Here is a 16709-nt window from a genome sequence, read left to right on the forward strand (position 1 = left end):
ACCCCATCCTTGAGTTCCATAAACATATATTATTCATCCGCTTATCAATGTATTTGCTTCAAATATGGAGCAGCCACGCTGGCTGTTCAGCCTCCTGTCTGGCTGTGCTCAGCAGCCTCTCATGACATCCTTCACCGGGGAGAGCGGCTCTGGCGAAAGGTAATATTAATTTGAGTTAATTTGCTGCACTGTAACCACTGGTCTCCATGTCTTTCTTCGCCTAGATGAAAACTGGTCACTGAGATTGATGAATGGGGGAAGTCGGTGTGATGGGCGAGTGGAGATTTACTACAACCACAGCTGGGGCAGAGTGCACGACAGCCTCTGGGATCTGAATGACGCGAACGTGGCCTGCAGACAGCTGAGCTGCGGCGAAGCGGAAGCCGCCTTTTACAATTCAAAGTACGGAGAGGGTGAAGGGTCTGTGTGGGTAAACGATGTCCGGTGTGAAGGAAACGAATCGCATCTCCGAAAGTGCAGCACATTCATATTGAACCCGAATCGCAGTGACAGCATCGGCGTAGGGGTTCTGTGCTCAGGTGAATAAACAGGTCACTTTTCCAGAAACATAAAGGGAAACATGTAATCTTGGTCAACTGGGGAATATACTTTACTTCTTCCTCGGGAACACGTAGCTGAGATATTTCACACTGGTGCTTGGATGCAGGACAGGACGCCCCGGAAAGAAAAATAAAACATAATAGTTTGGAATATGATGACAATAACAATTTAATAAAATCATTTAACAACTTTACAAATCTCCAGGTAACTTCCCTCTGTAAATTGAGACCAACAAAACTAAAGACAAATCGGCAATGGGGACTAATGTGCTGATCAGTGGGGTGGGATTCAACAGCACAACGAAGAGAGAGAGGGGGCCACGTTTAAGAAGGGGATTGCAACCTTGTGTCCCAGTCACTCACATAATGACTGTTAAATAAGTATGAAGAAAGAAGTATGAAAGACATAGATAGGGTGAACGGTGGGAAGCTTTTCCCCGGGTCGGTGGTGACGTTCACGAGGGGTCATAGGTTCAAGGTGAAGGGGGGGAGGTTTAACACAGATATCAGAAGGACATATTTTACACAGAGGGTCGTGGGGGCCTGGAATGTGTTGCCGGGCAAGGTGGTGGAGGCGGACACACTGGGAACGTTTAAGACTTATCTCGACAGCTATATGAACGGAGTGGGAATGGAGGGATACAAAAGAGTGGTCTAGTTTGGACCAGGGAGCGGCACGGGCTAATTGTTCTTTGTTTCTCGTTTCAAGGCTTCATTCTATGATCATCTTGCTGGTGCCAGTACAGAGCGAGACTGCGGATAGTTGGGAACCTGTCTCGGGGGCAGGGAATTCAGATGGTGTTCGTAAAGCAGAAGTGGAAATGAATAGGGTTGGGAAGCATTTTCTGATCAGGGCCAGTGTGATCTCCTGGACTCGTTTCGATCGCCTCAGGGGGTCGGAGAGGAATTTCCCAGATTTTTTTTTCCCCATATTGGCCCTGGGGTTTTCACTCTGGGTTTTCGCCTCTCCCTGGAGATCACATGGTCTGGAGTGGGGGGGGGGGGGGGGTGAGTTAATAGGTTGTGATGAACAAAGCATCGTAGCTGTGAGGGACAGCTCGGTGGATAGGATATTAGGATGTAGATAGGCTGGAAAATTGGGCGGGGATCCTGGATTCAGGATTCAATCCTGGACCGGGGAGCGGCGCGGGCTTGGAGGGCCGAAGGGCCTGTTCCTGTGCTGTATTGTTCTTTGTTCTTGATTGCTGCATGAAGCGTCAGATGGGAAGGAAAGCCAAAATCTTAGTTAAAAGTAATATATTGGTAACACGTAAGGCTGACATGAACATTGGAATGAACTTACAGTGAAATTCCCCGAGTCGCCACAGTCCACCGCCTGCTTGGGTCAATGCACGTCTTTCAGAATATGGGCGGAAACCGGAGCAAACCCACGCAGACACGGGGAGAATGTACAAATTCCGCACAGACAGTGATCCAAGCCAGGAATCAAACCCAGGTCCCTGGTGTTGCGAACACAGCAGTGCTAACCACTGTGCTGCCGTGTGGATTGGATCCATGAGCGGTGATTTTCATGATCGCTCGGGGTAGTGGGGCTGGCTATGGCAGAGCGGTGAGCAGGAGTGGAGAGCATCGATATCTCTGAACATGACCATGATATTTTGAAGCCAATTTGTATTGACGGAAGAGAGTCCAATGCAGATCAAATAGCCAGGGCTGGTGGTGCTGTTGGTCAGTATGGGGGCAGGGGAAAGGATTGGGGAGGGAGGGGGTGCGAGTGCGGGTTAATGCGTGCGCTGGTCGCGGCTGGTGAGTTGAAATGTGCACTGTTCGTTTCGAAAAGTTCTGATTGCATTCACGTGTTTTGGAGGGGCGTCCATCAGAGTAGTTTTGAAATCTGCATTCTTGCGATAACAAGGAACTGATGAACCTTTTGGGTGAGTTCGCAAGAAAGGACACTGTCTGAAAGGTCAAGTCGCTGCCAGCCGACTTGCATATTTGCAGTACCTCTGATATGTTCCGATATATATGTGTGAACTGGTGAAGTATCTGATGAAGTTTGCATGGCAAAATGAGGCAGTGAAAAACAAAGAAGCAAATGTCTGCTTAAAACATTCTGTGTGGAACAACTAATTACCACAATTACATAATTGATGATAAAGCAAAACAAGCTGCAATGAGTGGGTCAGATCCAAACCGAAAACGGAAATGTTAATATGTAGAAGATTTGTAAACTCTCCATCATTTATTTTCCCTCCGAACAGAAACTGTTTTTTTCTGGAGCATAGATTATTGTCCCTGTCAACGGCAGTTAAAATGCAGGTTTTAATTGAGCTGGAATTTATACAATAGTTTGAATTTAGCAACGAGATGAATATGTTTAAGAAACATAATATGAAACTTTCATTATTCTATTAGAACACAAGCAGTTAAGGCTCTCTGGCGGTGGAAGCCGATGTGCGGGCCGACTGGAGATTTATCACAATGGGACCTGGGGCTCAGTTTGTGATGATTCCTGGGATCTGACAGACGCTGACGTGGTTTGCAAGCAGCTGGATTGTGGACACGCATTGCGGCTTCCTCTTCATACATCGGCTGGACCTGACGCAGACCCAATTTGGTTGGATGAGCTGGAATGCTCCGGGAGTGAATCATTTCTCTGGGAATGTCCCCATGCATTGTGGGGGAACCACGACTGTAATCATAAAGAAGATGTGAAGATCATGTGCTCTGGTAACTGTCCTAACTTCAGTTACATTAGAACTTTCATACATGAGATATGTTCCTGATATACCTAAGGACGGCGCTTACCCTTCTGTCAAATCCCTCTCTGACTTTTTTTATTCTGGGCGTAATTATTGCTAAAGTATTTCGACAGCCGACTTCTAATGTGTTGCCTTATGTTTCTTTATCCCTCATTTCCTGACATAAATGCATCTTCCACTTAATATCACTGACTATTCTGATCACGAGCCTTAAGTTTCATCAGGTTATGTGTAAAATGTTCCGGATAACGACATTATTTTGCAAAGATATTTGATTTAATCACTTATTTCTCAAGAAGCATGCTGTCACTTTATTCTTCGCATCAAAATTCGCTCCATTCCACTTAGCAGGACGAAAACTAAGTTGTCATTGGCATGTGTATCCTGCCTGGTATTAACATTTTGATACATACTTTGCAGTCCTCTTCAGTATTAACTATACAAACCAGTTTGCTGCCACAAAAGACGTTCATTTTTACTGCCGATTACAAAGTCCCAAGGAGCAGCGACCGCAGCGCCAATCCATGTGAATCTCACACCGGAACTTTTGCTACTTAAGTAACGAGAAACTTTACAAACTTTTTTAATTTACTTTTATACTGAATGCCTAGTTTCCCATTGTCTTTCATGGGCTTTCACTATGGGAACTTTTTGAACCTCTTCTGGTAGTCTGCGCACAGAGCATAAAGCATTGGCCCTCTCACCATTCCGGCAAGCAATCAATCTTCCCCCTCCTTTTTGGGGAGCTGCCCCTTTTACTTTGTCCTGCTTTAATCTGAGTTTGTTTATTTGGTTTGACCTAAAAAGAGGGCAAGCAATCAATCGGGTCCATCATTCAAATATTTCGATTGAAATTCAATGTTGCTTATTCTTGATTATATCTGTATTTCTGTGACCTTTGTGAAATAATTATGGCAAACCGTGAACTCAACTTAGACATATATATATATATACATATATATATATATATATGTACATATATATACCCACAGTGCACTGTGGATACAGAATTGTTAATTGAACCATGTGGTTATTTATTACTTGCTTGACAGAGCACAAAGAGCTGCGTTTGGTGAAGGGAAAGCATCGCTGTGAGGGCAGAGTGGAAGTGTTCTATAATGGGACCTGGGGAACAGTTTGCTCTGAAAACCTGTATCAAGATGCTGGAACAGTGATCTGTAAACAGTTAGGTTGTGGCACATTCGTTTCCATCGACTATGACGCTCGCTCATTCGGAGAAGGATCCGGACCTATTTGGTTGGATGAGGTCGAGTGCCTTTCACACGAGTCGACCCTTTGGCAATGCCAGGCAGACCCGTGGGGTCAACACAACTGTCATCATCGGGAAGATGCAGGTGTCGTTTGTTCAGGTAACACAATCAATCATTTTGCTTGCAGGTGTGATTTGAAATATTGATGTAGCTCATGGAGTCAGCATGTTTATCTTATCAACAGGGGGAGACACACCGAAGCAAGAGCAGGACAGTGCAAACGGCTGCAAGCGAGAATCAGGTTCTTTCTCAACTTTAATAAAACAGCTACCTGATTGTATTCCTCTCTTGTGCTACATCAAGGTTAATAATTTGTTGATTATCTTTGACAAATTTAGGGCAAAGTTTGCGCTTGGCTGGAGGTAACAACAACTGCTCCGGGAGATTGGAGGCATTGTGTAATAGAGCCTGGGGCACGGTTTGTGATGATTCTTGGGATATGAACGATGCCAGTGTTGTCTGCAGACAGCTGGGCTGTGGCTCTGCTCTCGAGGCCACAGGAGGGGCCGCTTTTGGGCAGGGTAACGGTCCTGTCTGGCTGGATGAGGTGAAGTGCACCGGAAGCGAAGCCTTTCTGTTTGACTGCCCTTCTTCGTCATTAGCTCAAGCTGACTGTGATCACAAGGAAGATGCCAGTGTGATTTGCTCCGGTAAGTGTTCCACTGATCGGTTCCGTTTGGGACTGTGCGACGTTGTCCGACCCATTTTTGATGAATATAATCCATGTTTTCAGATGTCTTTCTGACCAACAATGCAAATAATTGTGCTCTTTTTACCATATCTTCATCAGGTCCGGAATTATCTCCGACTTCTCCGTCCACACCTTCAGGTATATCTCTGTAATAAATATCAATCACTATTCCAGCTAATTTTACATTGGGATAAATAATTGTCACACATTGGCATTGCCTTAATTTTGTCAATTTCTAACGACATTCTGAGTGTTTGCTGATCATATAAGTATTTAAAAACATTGTGGACATTTTATCTCACAAAACATCCTTGAATCTTTCATCAAGGACATGAAGATGAAAGCACCTCCATCCCTCTGGTGATCTGCATCTCACTCGGTGTCCTGTTAATCTGTGAGTTAATCGCCCTTTTGGCAGTAATGCAGAGGAGATCATCAATAAATGGTAAGGCTCGAATCATATCCCTGAACCCACGCTGAGTCATGGATGTTGCTTCATACATCAGAGGGGATTCTCTGCCGTTTTGCAAAGAATGACTTGGGTACAATTCAGAAACAACTTAACTGAGATTGGCCAGCAAGTTATTTCAAGCCACATGAGAAACAGTAAAATATTACATATAAATGAGGGAGTTATCTACATTCATATTCCTCCTCCACCCACCAGTCCATGAGACATGGAATGGGATTTATTTTTGTTGCAATACATTAAAACGTTGATTGCAAGAAATTGAACTCCGATGGCCGGCACTCTCTGGTATTAAAGGCGATGGCAGCAGAGATAGTGGGTGCATTAGTTATGATATTCCAATTTTTCATAGATTCTGGAAAGATACCAGTGGATTGGACACACGCTGATCTGACACCCTTATTCACAAAAGGAGAGACGCAAAAAGTCGCAAACTGTAGACCACTTATTTTGACCTTTGTGGTGGGAAGTTGTTGCAGTCAGTCATTAAGCAGGAGATAACTGATCAATGGAAAACAAAGCGGAATTCACCAGGGTCAGCTCGATTTTATGAAGGGCAAGTTGTGTTTGACAAACTTGCTACAGTTTTTTGAGGATTTAAACAGCGAGGTGGATGATGGGAATCACGTGGATGTGGCATATCTGGATTATAGAAGGCATTGGACAAGAGTGTTAGATCCCAGGGGTTGGGCACAGAACATTGGCTTGGATAGAGGATTGATTGAGTGGGAGAAAGCATAGGGTCGGGATAAATGGGTCCTTCTCTGGAGTGAAATTGACTGTAACACGACGGATGACGCAGTTTTCAGTTTTCATCTGTTTACAACCGATATAACTGACCTGCGATTAGGGCCAGAGTGCAACATACCAAGATTCGCGGAGGATCCGAAGATGAGTGGGAAAGCAGGCTCTGTTGAGATTATAGAGGTTACAGTTGGATATTGACAGGCTAGGAGAATGGGCCAGAATGTGACAAATGGAGGTTAATGTTGATACGTGTATGGTCATCCATTTTCACGACAAAACATTAAAAGGGTAAATTATTATTTATATGGGAAGCGCATTCAAAGTCTGTCAGTGCAGAGGGATCTGGGTGTCCTTGTGCATGAATGACAGAACATGAATTTGCAGGTGCAGCATTTCATAAGAAAGGCAAATTGAATATTGGAATTTATTACAAAAGGACCCGGTTTTAAATGTAAAGAAATGTTGTTAACACTGGATAAGGGCCTTCGTGAGACTACACCTGGAGTATTGTGTCCATATTTAGCCTCCGTACCTGATGAAGGAATTGCTGGTACTGGAGGTCGTTTAGAAGATGTCCACCAGCTTGATTCCAGGGATGAAAGGGCTACCAACGAGGAGTGTTTGAATACTTGGGCTTATACTGGGTGGAGATCAAAAGAATAAGGGGGGATCTGATTGAGGTATATAAAATGCTAAAGGGATTGATGAAGTGGATGTTGAACAGATATTCCGCTTTGTTGGAGAGTCGACAACAAAGGCTCATAGATTAAGAGTGAGCCAAAGTAGTTCCAAATCTGGGGTGAGGGACAAATTCCCTCAGAGTTTTGTGAACCTGTAGAACGATTGTCCAAAGTGCAGGGGAGACAGAATCAGTCAGCAGATTCAAGAACGAAAGAAATATGTGTCTCAATGAAAGCTGGACAAAGCTCAAATGAGGCAGGCAGGTTTGTGGATTTGAAAGCAGGATAAGATCAGCCATGATCATATAGCATGGTGGAGCGGGCTCAAATGGCTGAATTGCCCAATCTCGCTCCTATTTCCTATGTTCCACTGTGTTCATTAATTATTTGGCAACTGGCATTTTGTTTCCACTTACAATTGGTTGCAAACCAACACTGAGTTTTTTGCCGTGTCAAGTTCTCTAACAGTACTCGACCCATTTTGAGACGTGATGGTATGAATTTACACAATTACCAATGCCAATACTGCATCCCAGCAAACTATTCCACTAATATTACAGAATCAATGCCGGTGGTATTGTGAGTAGCCTCCCTCTCTCTGAGTCAGATGTTTCACGTTCGGTCCCAAGACTTTATACGAAAAAAGTGTCAGAACTTCCTGTAACACCCTTCCAAGGCAACAATGTCATGCGGTGAGAGTGGGAGATAATCCTGTTCGGCCACGCTTGGTCTGGAATGGCGCTCCTCTGGTGACAGGTTACCGACCAGCTCCATGCTAAAACATGGCCATGGAATTTGTTGAATGTCTGCCTTTTGCACCACTAGTTTTGAACAGATAAACAAAAATATTGCATGTCTCTGAACTCGCAGCGTGTTCTCTTGATTCATATCTTATGCGCTGACCTTCATTGGTCTCTAAATGTCTCCGTGTTCCTTGTGATGGAGGCAGTGGTATCATCACTGGATTGATGATGCAGAGAAACAAAATAAATTCCACCGGACCCTGGTTTGAAACTCACCTCGACATAGAGTGAGATATGAAATCAATAAGAATCCTGAACTGAAATATAGTTCCAGAATGTAACAACATGCTAATTGCCCCGATCTTCCTCCAACAGAACCTGTTGCTGCTAGCTGGGATCCACCTTCTGTTTTATACCAAGCCATTTATGAAGAAATAGATAATATTCCTCCCGCCAAGCTTTCCACTCAGTCTCGTGCTTCAGGTTTGTGTTCTTTTTAAAACCCAAGCCACACTGCAAAAATGCCGCTTCATGTTTACCCCCTTTAACCATGGTCAAGAGAACCATTACTCTCACCGTGCTCATGTAGAAAGGAGACTTATTAAATGCCCTTATTTATCTTGAGAGGATTCGAGTACTGATTCGATTACCAATGTTCATTATTTTTCAAGAATATTTCTGCCTTCTGTGTAAAAGTAGTGAGTCGAGTAACTGTTTCCAATTTCCAACTGCTTTGCACCTTGCACACATCAAAGTCTGATTTAAATAATAAGAAGTAAAACATTTGATTGAATATGTAAATCAATTCAATACATTACTGCTGGCCTCATGCACAGCACCTAATTACAGGGACAGATTAGTATTTGGGAAAGTAACTGGAGTATAATAGGTTTGTTTTGCTAAAATGGGTAGTTTTAAAACCATTTTTGGACCGAATCAAAGGAAAAATATAACAAGAAAAAACAAAAAACAAATGCAAACTATTAAGTATAAAGAAACATCGCCAATGCAAACAAGGAAAAACAATGGGGGAAATGTGTTAGACTCAGTGGAGTAGCGCACTGAGCAAAGTGAGATGTGGAATCGGGAAAAAAGATGATGTAATTAGTGAAGGTGACAAAGGAGGACTACTATATTAGTAAAGAATGGAGTGTTAACTGAAATAGCAAAATATTCAATCAAAACGGAAATAAAACGGCCAACTCAGAATTAACTTCAGGTATTTTCGAGGGATAGTTTTTACCAATAGTCAACAATGCTGAAATGACAGAAATATTAATCAATTGTTTGTTTCAGTTTATACCAGAGATAACACTTAAGTTCATGACTTCACAAGCTGTGAATGGGAATGGTATCAACAGGTAGAAACAAAAACGAACTAAAAGCATAAAACTCATTGGAACATTTCCATCCATGCATTTTCAAAGAAAGGAAAATTCGAGCAGAGGCTGAATTGCAGCTTTTCACCGAATCATTGCTCAAAAGAGCGAGGGTGCATGTCAACTGAACATTGCTTTGATGCCATTTTGAGTGGATTGCATGGGTCTGAACAGGATTTCAGCAAAACGATACAGGGTTCAGGAGAAGTTTGAACAAAATTACAACAATGTCAACAGTAAGAACGGTTGAGACCTATTCGGAATGGCTGAACAGAATTTTTAAAAATCCCAATTGGCCTATTCATTCTCGTTTCTGGCGTCTCGCCCACGGCTTCCATGATTTGTTTTCACTACTGATGGCGGCACGGTGGCACGTGGTTAGCACTGCTGCCTCATTGCTCCAGAGAACTGTGTTCGATTCCCAGCTTGGGTCACTGTCTGTGTGGAGTTTGCACGTTTTCCCCGTGTCTGCGTGGGTTCCCTCCAGGTGCTTCGGTTTCCTCCCACAGTCCAAAGATGTGCACGTTAGGCTGATTGGCCATGCTAAATTGCCCCTCAGTGTAGGTTTAGAGGGATTAAAAGCGTAAATATGTGGAGTGACGGGGATAGAGCCTGGGTGGGATTGTTGTCCATACAGACTCTATGAGCCGAATAGCCTCCTTCTGTACTGTCGGGTTTCTGTGATTCTATAATTCGATGGAATTTCACCTCTGAAGATAATAGTGTGGCAGGGCGAAGAGATTCTGGATCAGAAAGTCGGTCAACTGACCCAGACAAAATGGATTTTCTCTTAAATAATTTCCTATTCTCTGATATTTCACGCATTGTCTCTCCGAAACGACTGGGCATTTTGGAGCCAGAGTAACACCGATTGTACAATGAAGTGGGTGCTTGTTAAGACCATAAGACCATAAGACATAGGAGCGGAAGTAAGGCCAGTCGGCCATTCGGCCCATCGAGTCCACTCACCATTGTTCTTAATTTCGAACCGCTGCAGTCAGTCTGCTGACTGTTCTCACAAATTGGTGCCATGATCAAATTGCAGGGCATTGTCACAGAGGCGAAGAAGTTGTTGTGATCTCGACTTCAACTTTCTGAATCATTCTCTGCCATGATAACATCGTAATGACTCAACCACAAACAGTTTGCCTAACAAACAATTATTTTGTGCTTACCAGTTTCTTCAACCATTGACTCCTTCAATCACGTTGAATATTACACCAGTCACAGTTTGGGAGACACGGATCCTGGATCAGAATATCCAGAAGTGGAATCCTCCTCTATACAGGGTAGGTCGAAGTTCATATCCTACCATTTCCTTCCGAACCTGCTCACTCTGTAATATCAAAATAGCTTCTGAAATCTCCGAAACTGTACACCATGACGTGTACAACATGAAATGGCAGTGCCAAGTAGCTCAGGTATTGCAGAATGATTTCAATTACAGAAATGTTGTGTCTGAAACAATTTCTTACCATTGTTCCCAGCAATATAAATTACATTTTTAAAAAGTTGCATGCATTTCCCCAGAAGCCTCTCTTGGCTGTGAAATGTGTGCGAGTTGGTGGGATCGGTGACTCATTGGGAACGGTATAAACTTCAACTCAACTTGAAAATATTATGGGAAAACTTGGCCCAATAATTCTCCGCGCTCAAACTCACTGGCCTCCACAACACAATAGAGTTTTAATTACTGTGGAAATAGACATTTGAGGATATGATTCTAACTGTCCCTCATTACTAATTAACTTCAATTCAAATACTTTTACCTCTCAGTTCCTGCTTTGTCAGACTATGATGATGCTGAGGCTGAAACCATTGACTTTCATAGTGGGCACTTGCTGCTGAACAGGGACCCTGACGGTATCTTCACTTTGACAAGTTCCAGCGGTGATCTCGGCACTCTGGGTGAGATAAATCTTTGATTGTTCCTCTTCTTAGACAGTCGATCGGGATCAGTACAACGTAAGTTGATAAGAAATTAGAACAGGATTAGGCCGTTCAGTCCGTCGAGAATGATCCGCCCTTCAGTGGATCATCACTGATCAGACATTCATCATATTGACACTCTTGTTTCAGGGTGTATTCTATCCTCCTACCAATGTATTTTTTCCCTTCCTGTTTTCTACCTCCGTCCTCATGGACCCTATTTCATCCATGCCCAGATGCTCTCCCACAAAAGTGCTCATTTCAGCCCTTATTAACAGTGCTACCCCACCATATTCTCCTTCCCTGCTGTCATTGTGAAAGGTCGAATATCCCTGAAACTTAAGGTCCCAGCTCTGATTTACTTTCAACCAAGTCTCCGTAAAAGCTATTCACTCAAATCCAGGTACCTTAGTTTGCGCTGTCTGTTCATCGAACCTATTCTGAACTCTTTGTGCATTAAGATATAAAGCGTTTAGTGTTGACTTTTTAGCCATTATTAATCATTATTTGTGTTGTGGCCATATTTGCCTCTCGTCCTTGATGAAGCCATCACCCGTTTTTGCATTTTATTGTTCTCTCTTTTATTACTGTTTCTCGTGTTTCTCCTTCCTGTGTCACACAGTTTGCGTTCCCATCCACTTGTCATTCCATTTTATTCCTTCCTAACCACACTATCAAGTACTCGCCACAGGACAGCATTTCCTGCCCTGGCCAGGTGCAACTCGTCCAGTTTGTTTTGATCCCACCCACTCCCCACACCCTCTCACCCCCGCTCCCCGCACCCCCAGAACCGGCCCCAAAGTCCCAGGAATCTAAAACCCGTCACCAGAGCACCATTTCCCTGCCGGGTGTCAGCTGATATGTCCTTCTGCATATACTTTGACGAACACATGGAGCTGATAGTAACTCTGAAATCACTACCTTAGAGGTAATACTTTTCAATTTACTTCCCAACTCCCCATATTCGACTTTTTGGATCTAATGATTTTTAACCCATTTGATTAATACCGATGCAAATCATGACAAGTGGCTGCTCAGCGCCCCCTGCAGAATATCCTCTAACCGCTCTGAGACATCCTTGACGCGAGCACCAGGGACACAACATATCAGCCTGGAGTATCGTTTCCGGCCAAAGAAATGCCTTTCAATTTCCCTGACAATTGAATCTCCTATAAGTATTGCATTCCCACATCTTCTGCTTCTTTCTCGCACAATGGAGCCAAATGTGGTGCCATGAATTGTGATGTTACTCCTATCAAAGGTAAAGCCATTATCCCAACAGTTTCGCAATCAGTCCACCAAAAGTGGTACCTCCGCGCCAGGCCCTATATATTTTCTCTGCTTGTTTGCCTAACACTAAGGGGCGATTTAGCATGTCCAATCAACCTAATCTGCACTTTTTGGACTGTGGAAGGAAACCAGAGCACCCGGAGGAAAGCCACACAGACACGGGGAGAATATGCAAACTTCACAATCAGGTCGGGACTGAAAACGGGGTCTCTGATGCTGTGAGGCAGCAGTGCGAACCACTGTCTCACCGTGCTGCCCTTATTTTGTTTTTATTAGTTAAAAACATTCTGGGCTTCAGATTGATTTTTAGATTGAAATAAACCATTAAATTAAATTGCATCATTCCTTCAAACTCAGCCCTGTGACTTCCCGTTTCACGAAGCTCCAGACAAGGCCACACTGAAGTACCATCTGTTTTTGCCCCGAAATTCAAGGCTTCCGAAGCGACATTAATCCTGCTTTCTAATTAACTAGCTCCAGCTGAGAGGTTATAAAAACTTGTTTTCAACCAGCGATTAAAATTCACACAATCGTTTCACAATTAGTTCAACACTTCACAAGTACTTGTATTATATTCCAATATTTGAATATTGTTGTTTTTGTGCAATGTTTAATTGATTGCTAAATTAATGAACAAAGTTGACTTCAGATTGAAATTTAGCATTTCATGGATACTGTGAGGAAATCCCTGTCATTTCTGTTGTCCTTCATGGAGTCCCATGCTGCGACAGCTTTCTGAATTGATTATCACCTCTGATTATTACTGCAATCTCCCGCCCTCTTGTGTGGAATATACTCGCTCTGGTGTGCAGTCGATCAAAGAATAATGCGGCATTTGTTTTTAGTTCCTGTCGCGAATGCGCAGAATTGTATTAAACAAAGAATCCATTTTAAGCACAAAGTTCACTAAAAATATGTCTACCCCCACAGTGTACAGTAGATTCGCATTGACCCCTCTTATCGGTTCTTTCCACGCCAGCTAAGAATAACAACGTTATCTCTGGCACAAGCCTGGGGTTTTACCTGTCATTGGGCAGTGACAATGCATCTCCGAAGATATACATATACAATATACTGCTCAACCGTATTTTTATGACATTTTGCAATGGGTGTGCCAGTGGAGGGATGTGACCTGTCTCACGTGGTTTCTGCTGTGATTTCCTGCAGTATTTTCAGTGGTGTTTTACATTGAAGGTGTCGGAGAAAATGTGCAGTGTGTTTTGCATAGAAAGAAACAGCCAGTTGAGCTGGAATTTAATACAAGTACTTGTGAAGTGTTGAACTGATTGTGGAAATGATTGTAATTCTCACTCATTTCTCTTTTACCGTTTCAGGTCACAGTCATCAACAAATCCAGGATGTGACGTCCTCAGACATATGAATCATGGCACTAAATGAAAGCGAACGCCCCTTAACTTTTCCACAAATATCGCCATGTCGAATATGCTTTAAGTCTAGATATAAATATTGTTGTTTTTGTATCAATAGGTTGTTACTTCATGCTGTGTTTTGTCTTTTTTCGTTTTGCGTGAAAAAGTAAACGTTCGATTCAATGAACAATGAGAAACAACGTAGAATGTATATCGAGTATTGCACTGTCCATATTAAAGCTGTAACATTGCATTGCGGAACGGAGCAGTTACTATAATTCAAAATTTGATGTGTATTTTTGTCAAGTGCATTTGAAATTTATTTCGTAAAAGCTTTTCTTTAAATAAAGATTAGGGCAGATAATTACATGATTTGTTTCCGTTATCGTCACTTAATGCACTCTAGATTGTCATGGAGGCGAGGGGGAGGGTCCACTGCATTTCCCAAGCAACTGAATACAACATGATGTTGCGTCCCAGCACTACCGCTCGTACTCGGCACCGGGAGATGTGAAGATGCTGGTCAGATTTCCATGTCTCCTTTTCATTATAATTTCACAAGATTTATATCCAGTAATCCATTCGTTTTCATTTACTCCAGATCAGCCCCTGCACTATCGCCCCGGCAATTCTAACCATCCTTCGGTCGTTACGGCCATTAAAATAAAAATATGCATCAGCTGAAGACCGTCATTTGACAAATACATAAATACTGGGAATGGTGATAAAGCTGAACAATTCAGTACCATGTTCTGAGCGCAGATTAAGACGGAAATGTTTAAATATAGGCCCACCTCGCTCGCGCTTTTTTTCTGCCACTGAACTTGCTGTGTTCCGCTGTGTCAGGTCCACAACGACTTGTTGTCAATAAAGTTGTTGAGAAGAGAGTCGCAGAGACAGTGGCGCCAGTGGTTGGAGGAGAGGGTTTATTTATTACTATCACAAGTCGGCTTACCTTGAGATGCAATGAAGTTACTGTGAAATCCACAGTGACGCCTGTTCGGATAGACTGAGTGAGTATTTAGCATGCCCAATCCTCCGTTAACACATCTTTCTGAATGTGGGAGGAAACCAGAGCACCCGGAGGAAACCCACACAGACATGGGGAGTACGTGCAGACTTCGCATAGAAAATGACCAAGCTAGGAATTGAACCCGATTCCTTGGCACTGTCTGGCAGCAGTGCTAACCACTGTGCCACCATGCGAGTGAGAGGAGGAGGAGAAACAGAAACACCAGCTGTGGGAGAAGAGTGACAGAGCCAGAGGGGGAGAGGCAGTGACACCAGCGATGGTTTGAGTGAGTGACCGAGGGAGGGGGGAAACAAAGCTTTCAGCGGTGGGAGGAGAGAGTGACAGAACCAGAGGGGAAAAGACAGCAACTCCAGCGATTGGAGGAGAGAGTGACAAGGCGAAAAAGGGAGAGAGAGTGACACCAGCCGTGGTCGGGGTGACAGAGCGAGGGGACGAGAAACAGGGACATCAGATGTGGGAGAAGAAAGTGACAGAGCGAGAAGGGGGGAGCACAGCTGCCCCACCAGTGGGATGAGAGAGTGACAGAGAAGGGGAGAGTGACAGCGACACCAGCGGTGGGAGCAAAGAGTGCAGAGAGAGAGAGGGAGTGACACACCGACACCAGCGGTGGGAGAAGAGAATGCCAGGTGAAGAAGCAGTGAAATTGTTTCAAATTTCTGTCAAATTGGGGAATTGTGAGGTTATTCGTGAAAGAGTTCAGAAACATGTTGGGTGTAACGTTGGGTGTAATCATACAAGGAAATGGGAAATTTGGCATACATTAGGAATTCATTAACTAATCGCTTACTGTACAACAATAAAGAAATATTGTCCGGTAAATGGACGACCCCATGTTGCAAATAGTGGCCCCTCGTTCTAGATTCTTCAGCAAGAGAGAACATTCTTTCCACATCTACCCTTTCAGTACCCTTCAGGATCTTAGAGGTTTTGATCAAATCGCTCCTTACTCTCCTAAACTGCAGTGAATGCAAACCTGATCTCGCCAAACTTATTTAATCAGCAAGCAGCCCTTTACAGATATTAGTGCAGGACACTTGTCCTGAACTGCTTCCAATAAATTTGCATCTTTCCTTAAATAAGGAGACCATAGATGTACACAAGTCTCCTGTTATCATCTCACCAATGCCCTATCGAACTGAAGCACAACCTCCCGAATGTTGTATTCATTTCCCCTCACAGTAAATTTTACCCTTCCATTCGCTTTCCCAATGACTTGCTGCAGCTGGATACTCGCTTTTTTGCGATTCAAGCACCAGGACACCCAGATCGCTCTGCATTTCACAGCTCTACCGCCTCTCATCATTTGGATAATAAGCTTCTTTCGTATTATTCGCATCAACATTGCGAATTTCCCTTTACTTCACTTCATATTCCATTTGTCAGGTATTTGCCTCCTTCTGCCCTCATCACAATTGTCAACCAATATTTGTGTCATGAGCAAATTTAGCAACCGTTCTTTCAGTCCCTTCATCCAAATAATTTACATACAAATTGTAAAAAGGTTGTGAACCCAGCACAGATGCCGATGGCACACCACTCGTCACAGCCGTTCAAACAATTCTCCGTTTCCTGTTGGCTAGCCAACCTTCCATCGGTGCAGATACGTTATCCCATATATCAATAAATTACATTTTGTGCAAAACCTTAATGTGGAGACAGCTGACAAGGTGACAGAGTTAAAAAAAAGACGTGCCAATGTGGTGACGCATTTCATCTGCTACCAGGACATCGACAAATTGAGATAAGATGGTGGATTTATCAACCTCAACATTTCATAAACCATTCATCCCTCACAAACCTCCCACCTCTTACAACTCTATCCCA

At 43.4% G+C, this 16709-nt stretch overlaps 1 protein-coding gene across 1 annotated transcript in view; it reads left to right on the forward strand.

Annotated features, from left to right (window-relative positions):
* The window catches only part of LOC144480727 (scavenger receptor cysteine-rich domain-containing protein DMBT1-like), a 39362-nt gene extending 25142 nt beyond the window's left edge, over positions 1-14220 (forward strand). The window contains exons 6-16 of the mRNA XM_078200316.1: positions 225-539; positions 2937-3251; positions 4336-4653; positions 4739-4795; positions 4893-5204; positions 5345-5383; positions 5574-5690; positions 8260-8367; positions 10442-10552; positions 11040-11171; positions 13817-14220. Coding sequence (XP_078056442.1) covers positions 225-539; positions 2937-3251; positions 4336-4653; positions 4739-4795; positions 4893-5204; positions 5345-5383; positions 5574-5690; positions 8260-8367; positions 10442-10552; positions 11040-11171; positions 13817-13863 — 1871 coding nt within the window. The 3' untranslated portion in view covers positions 13864-14220. The remainder of the gene's footprint in view (positions 1-224; positions 540-2936; positions 3252-4335; positions 4654-4738; positions 4796-4892; positions 5205-5344; positions 5384-5573; positions 5691-8259; positions 8368-10441; positions 10553-11039; positions 11172-13816) is intronic.
* Positions 14221-16709: the final 2489 nt, after the last annotated feature.

Source organism: Mustelus asterias, chromosome 30, assembly GCF_964213995.1.
Source record: "Mustelus asterias chromosome 30, sMusAst1.hap1.1, whole genome shotgun sequence".
NCBI lineage: Eukaryota > Metazoa > Chordata > Chondrichthyes > Carcharhiniformes > Triakidae > Mustelus > Mustelus asterias.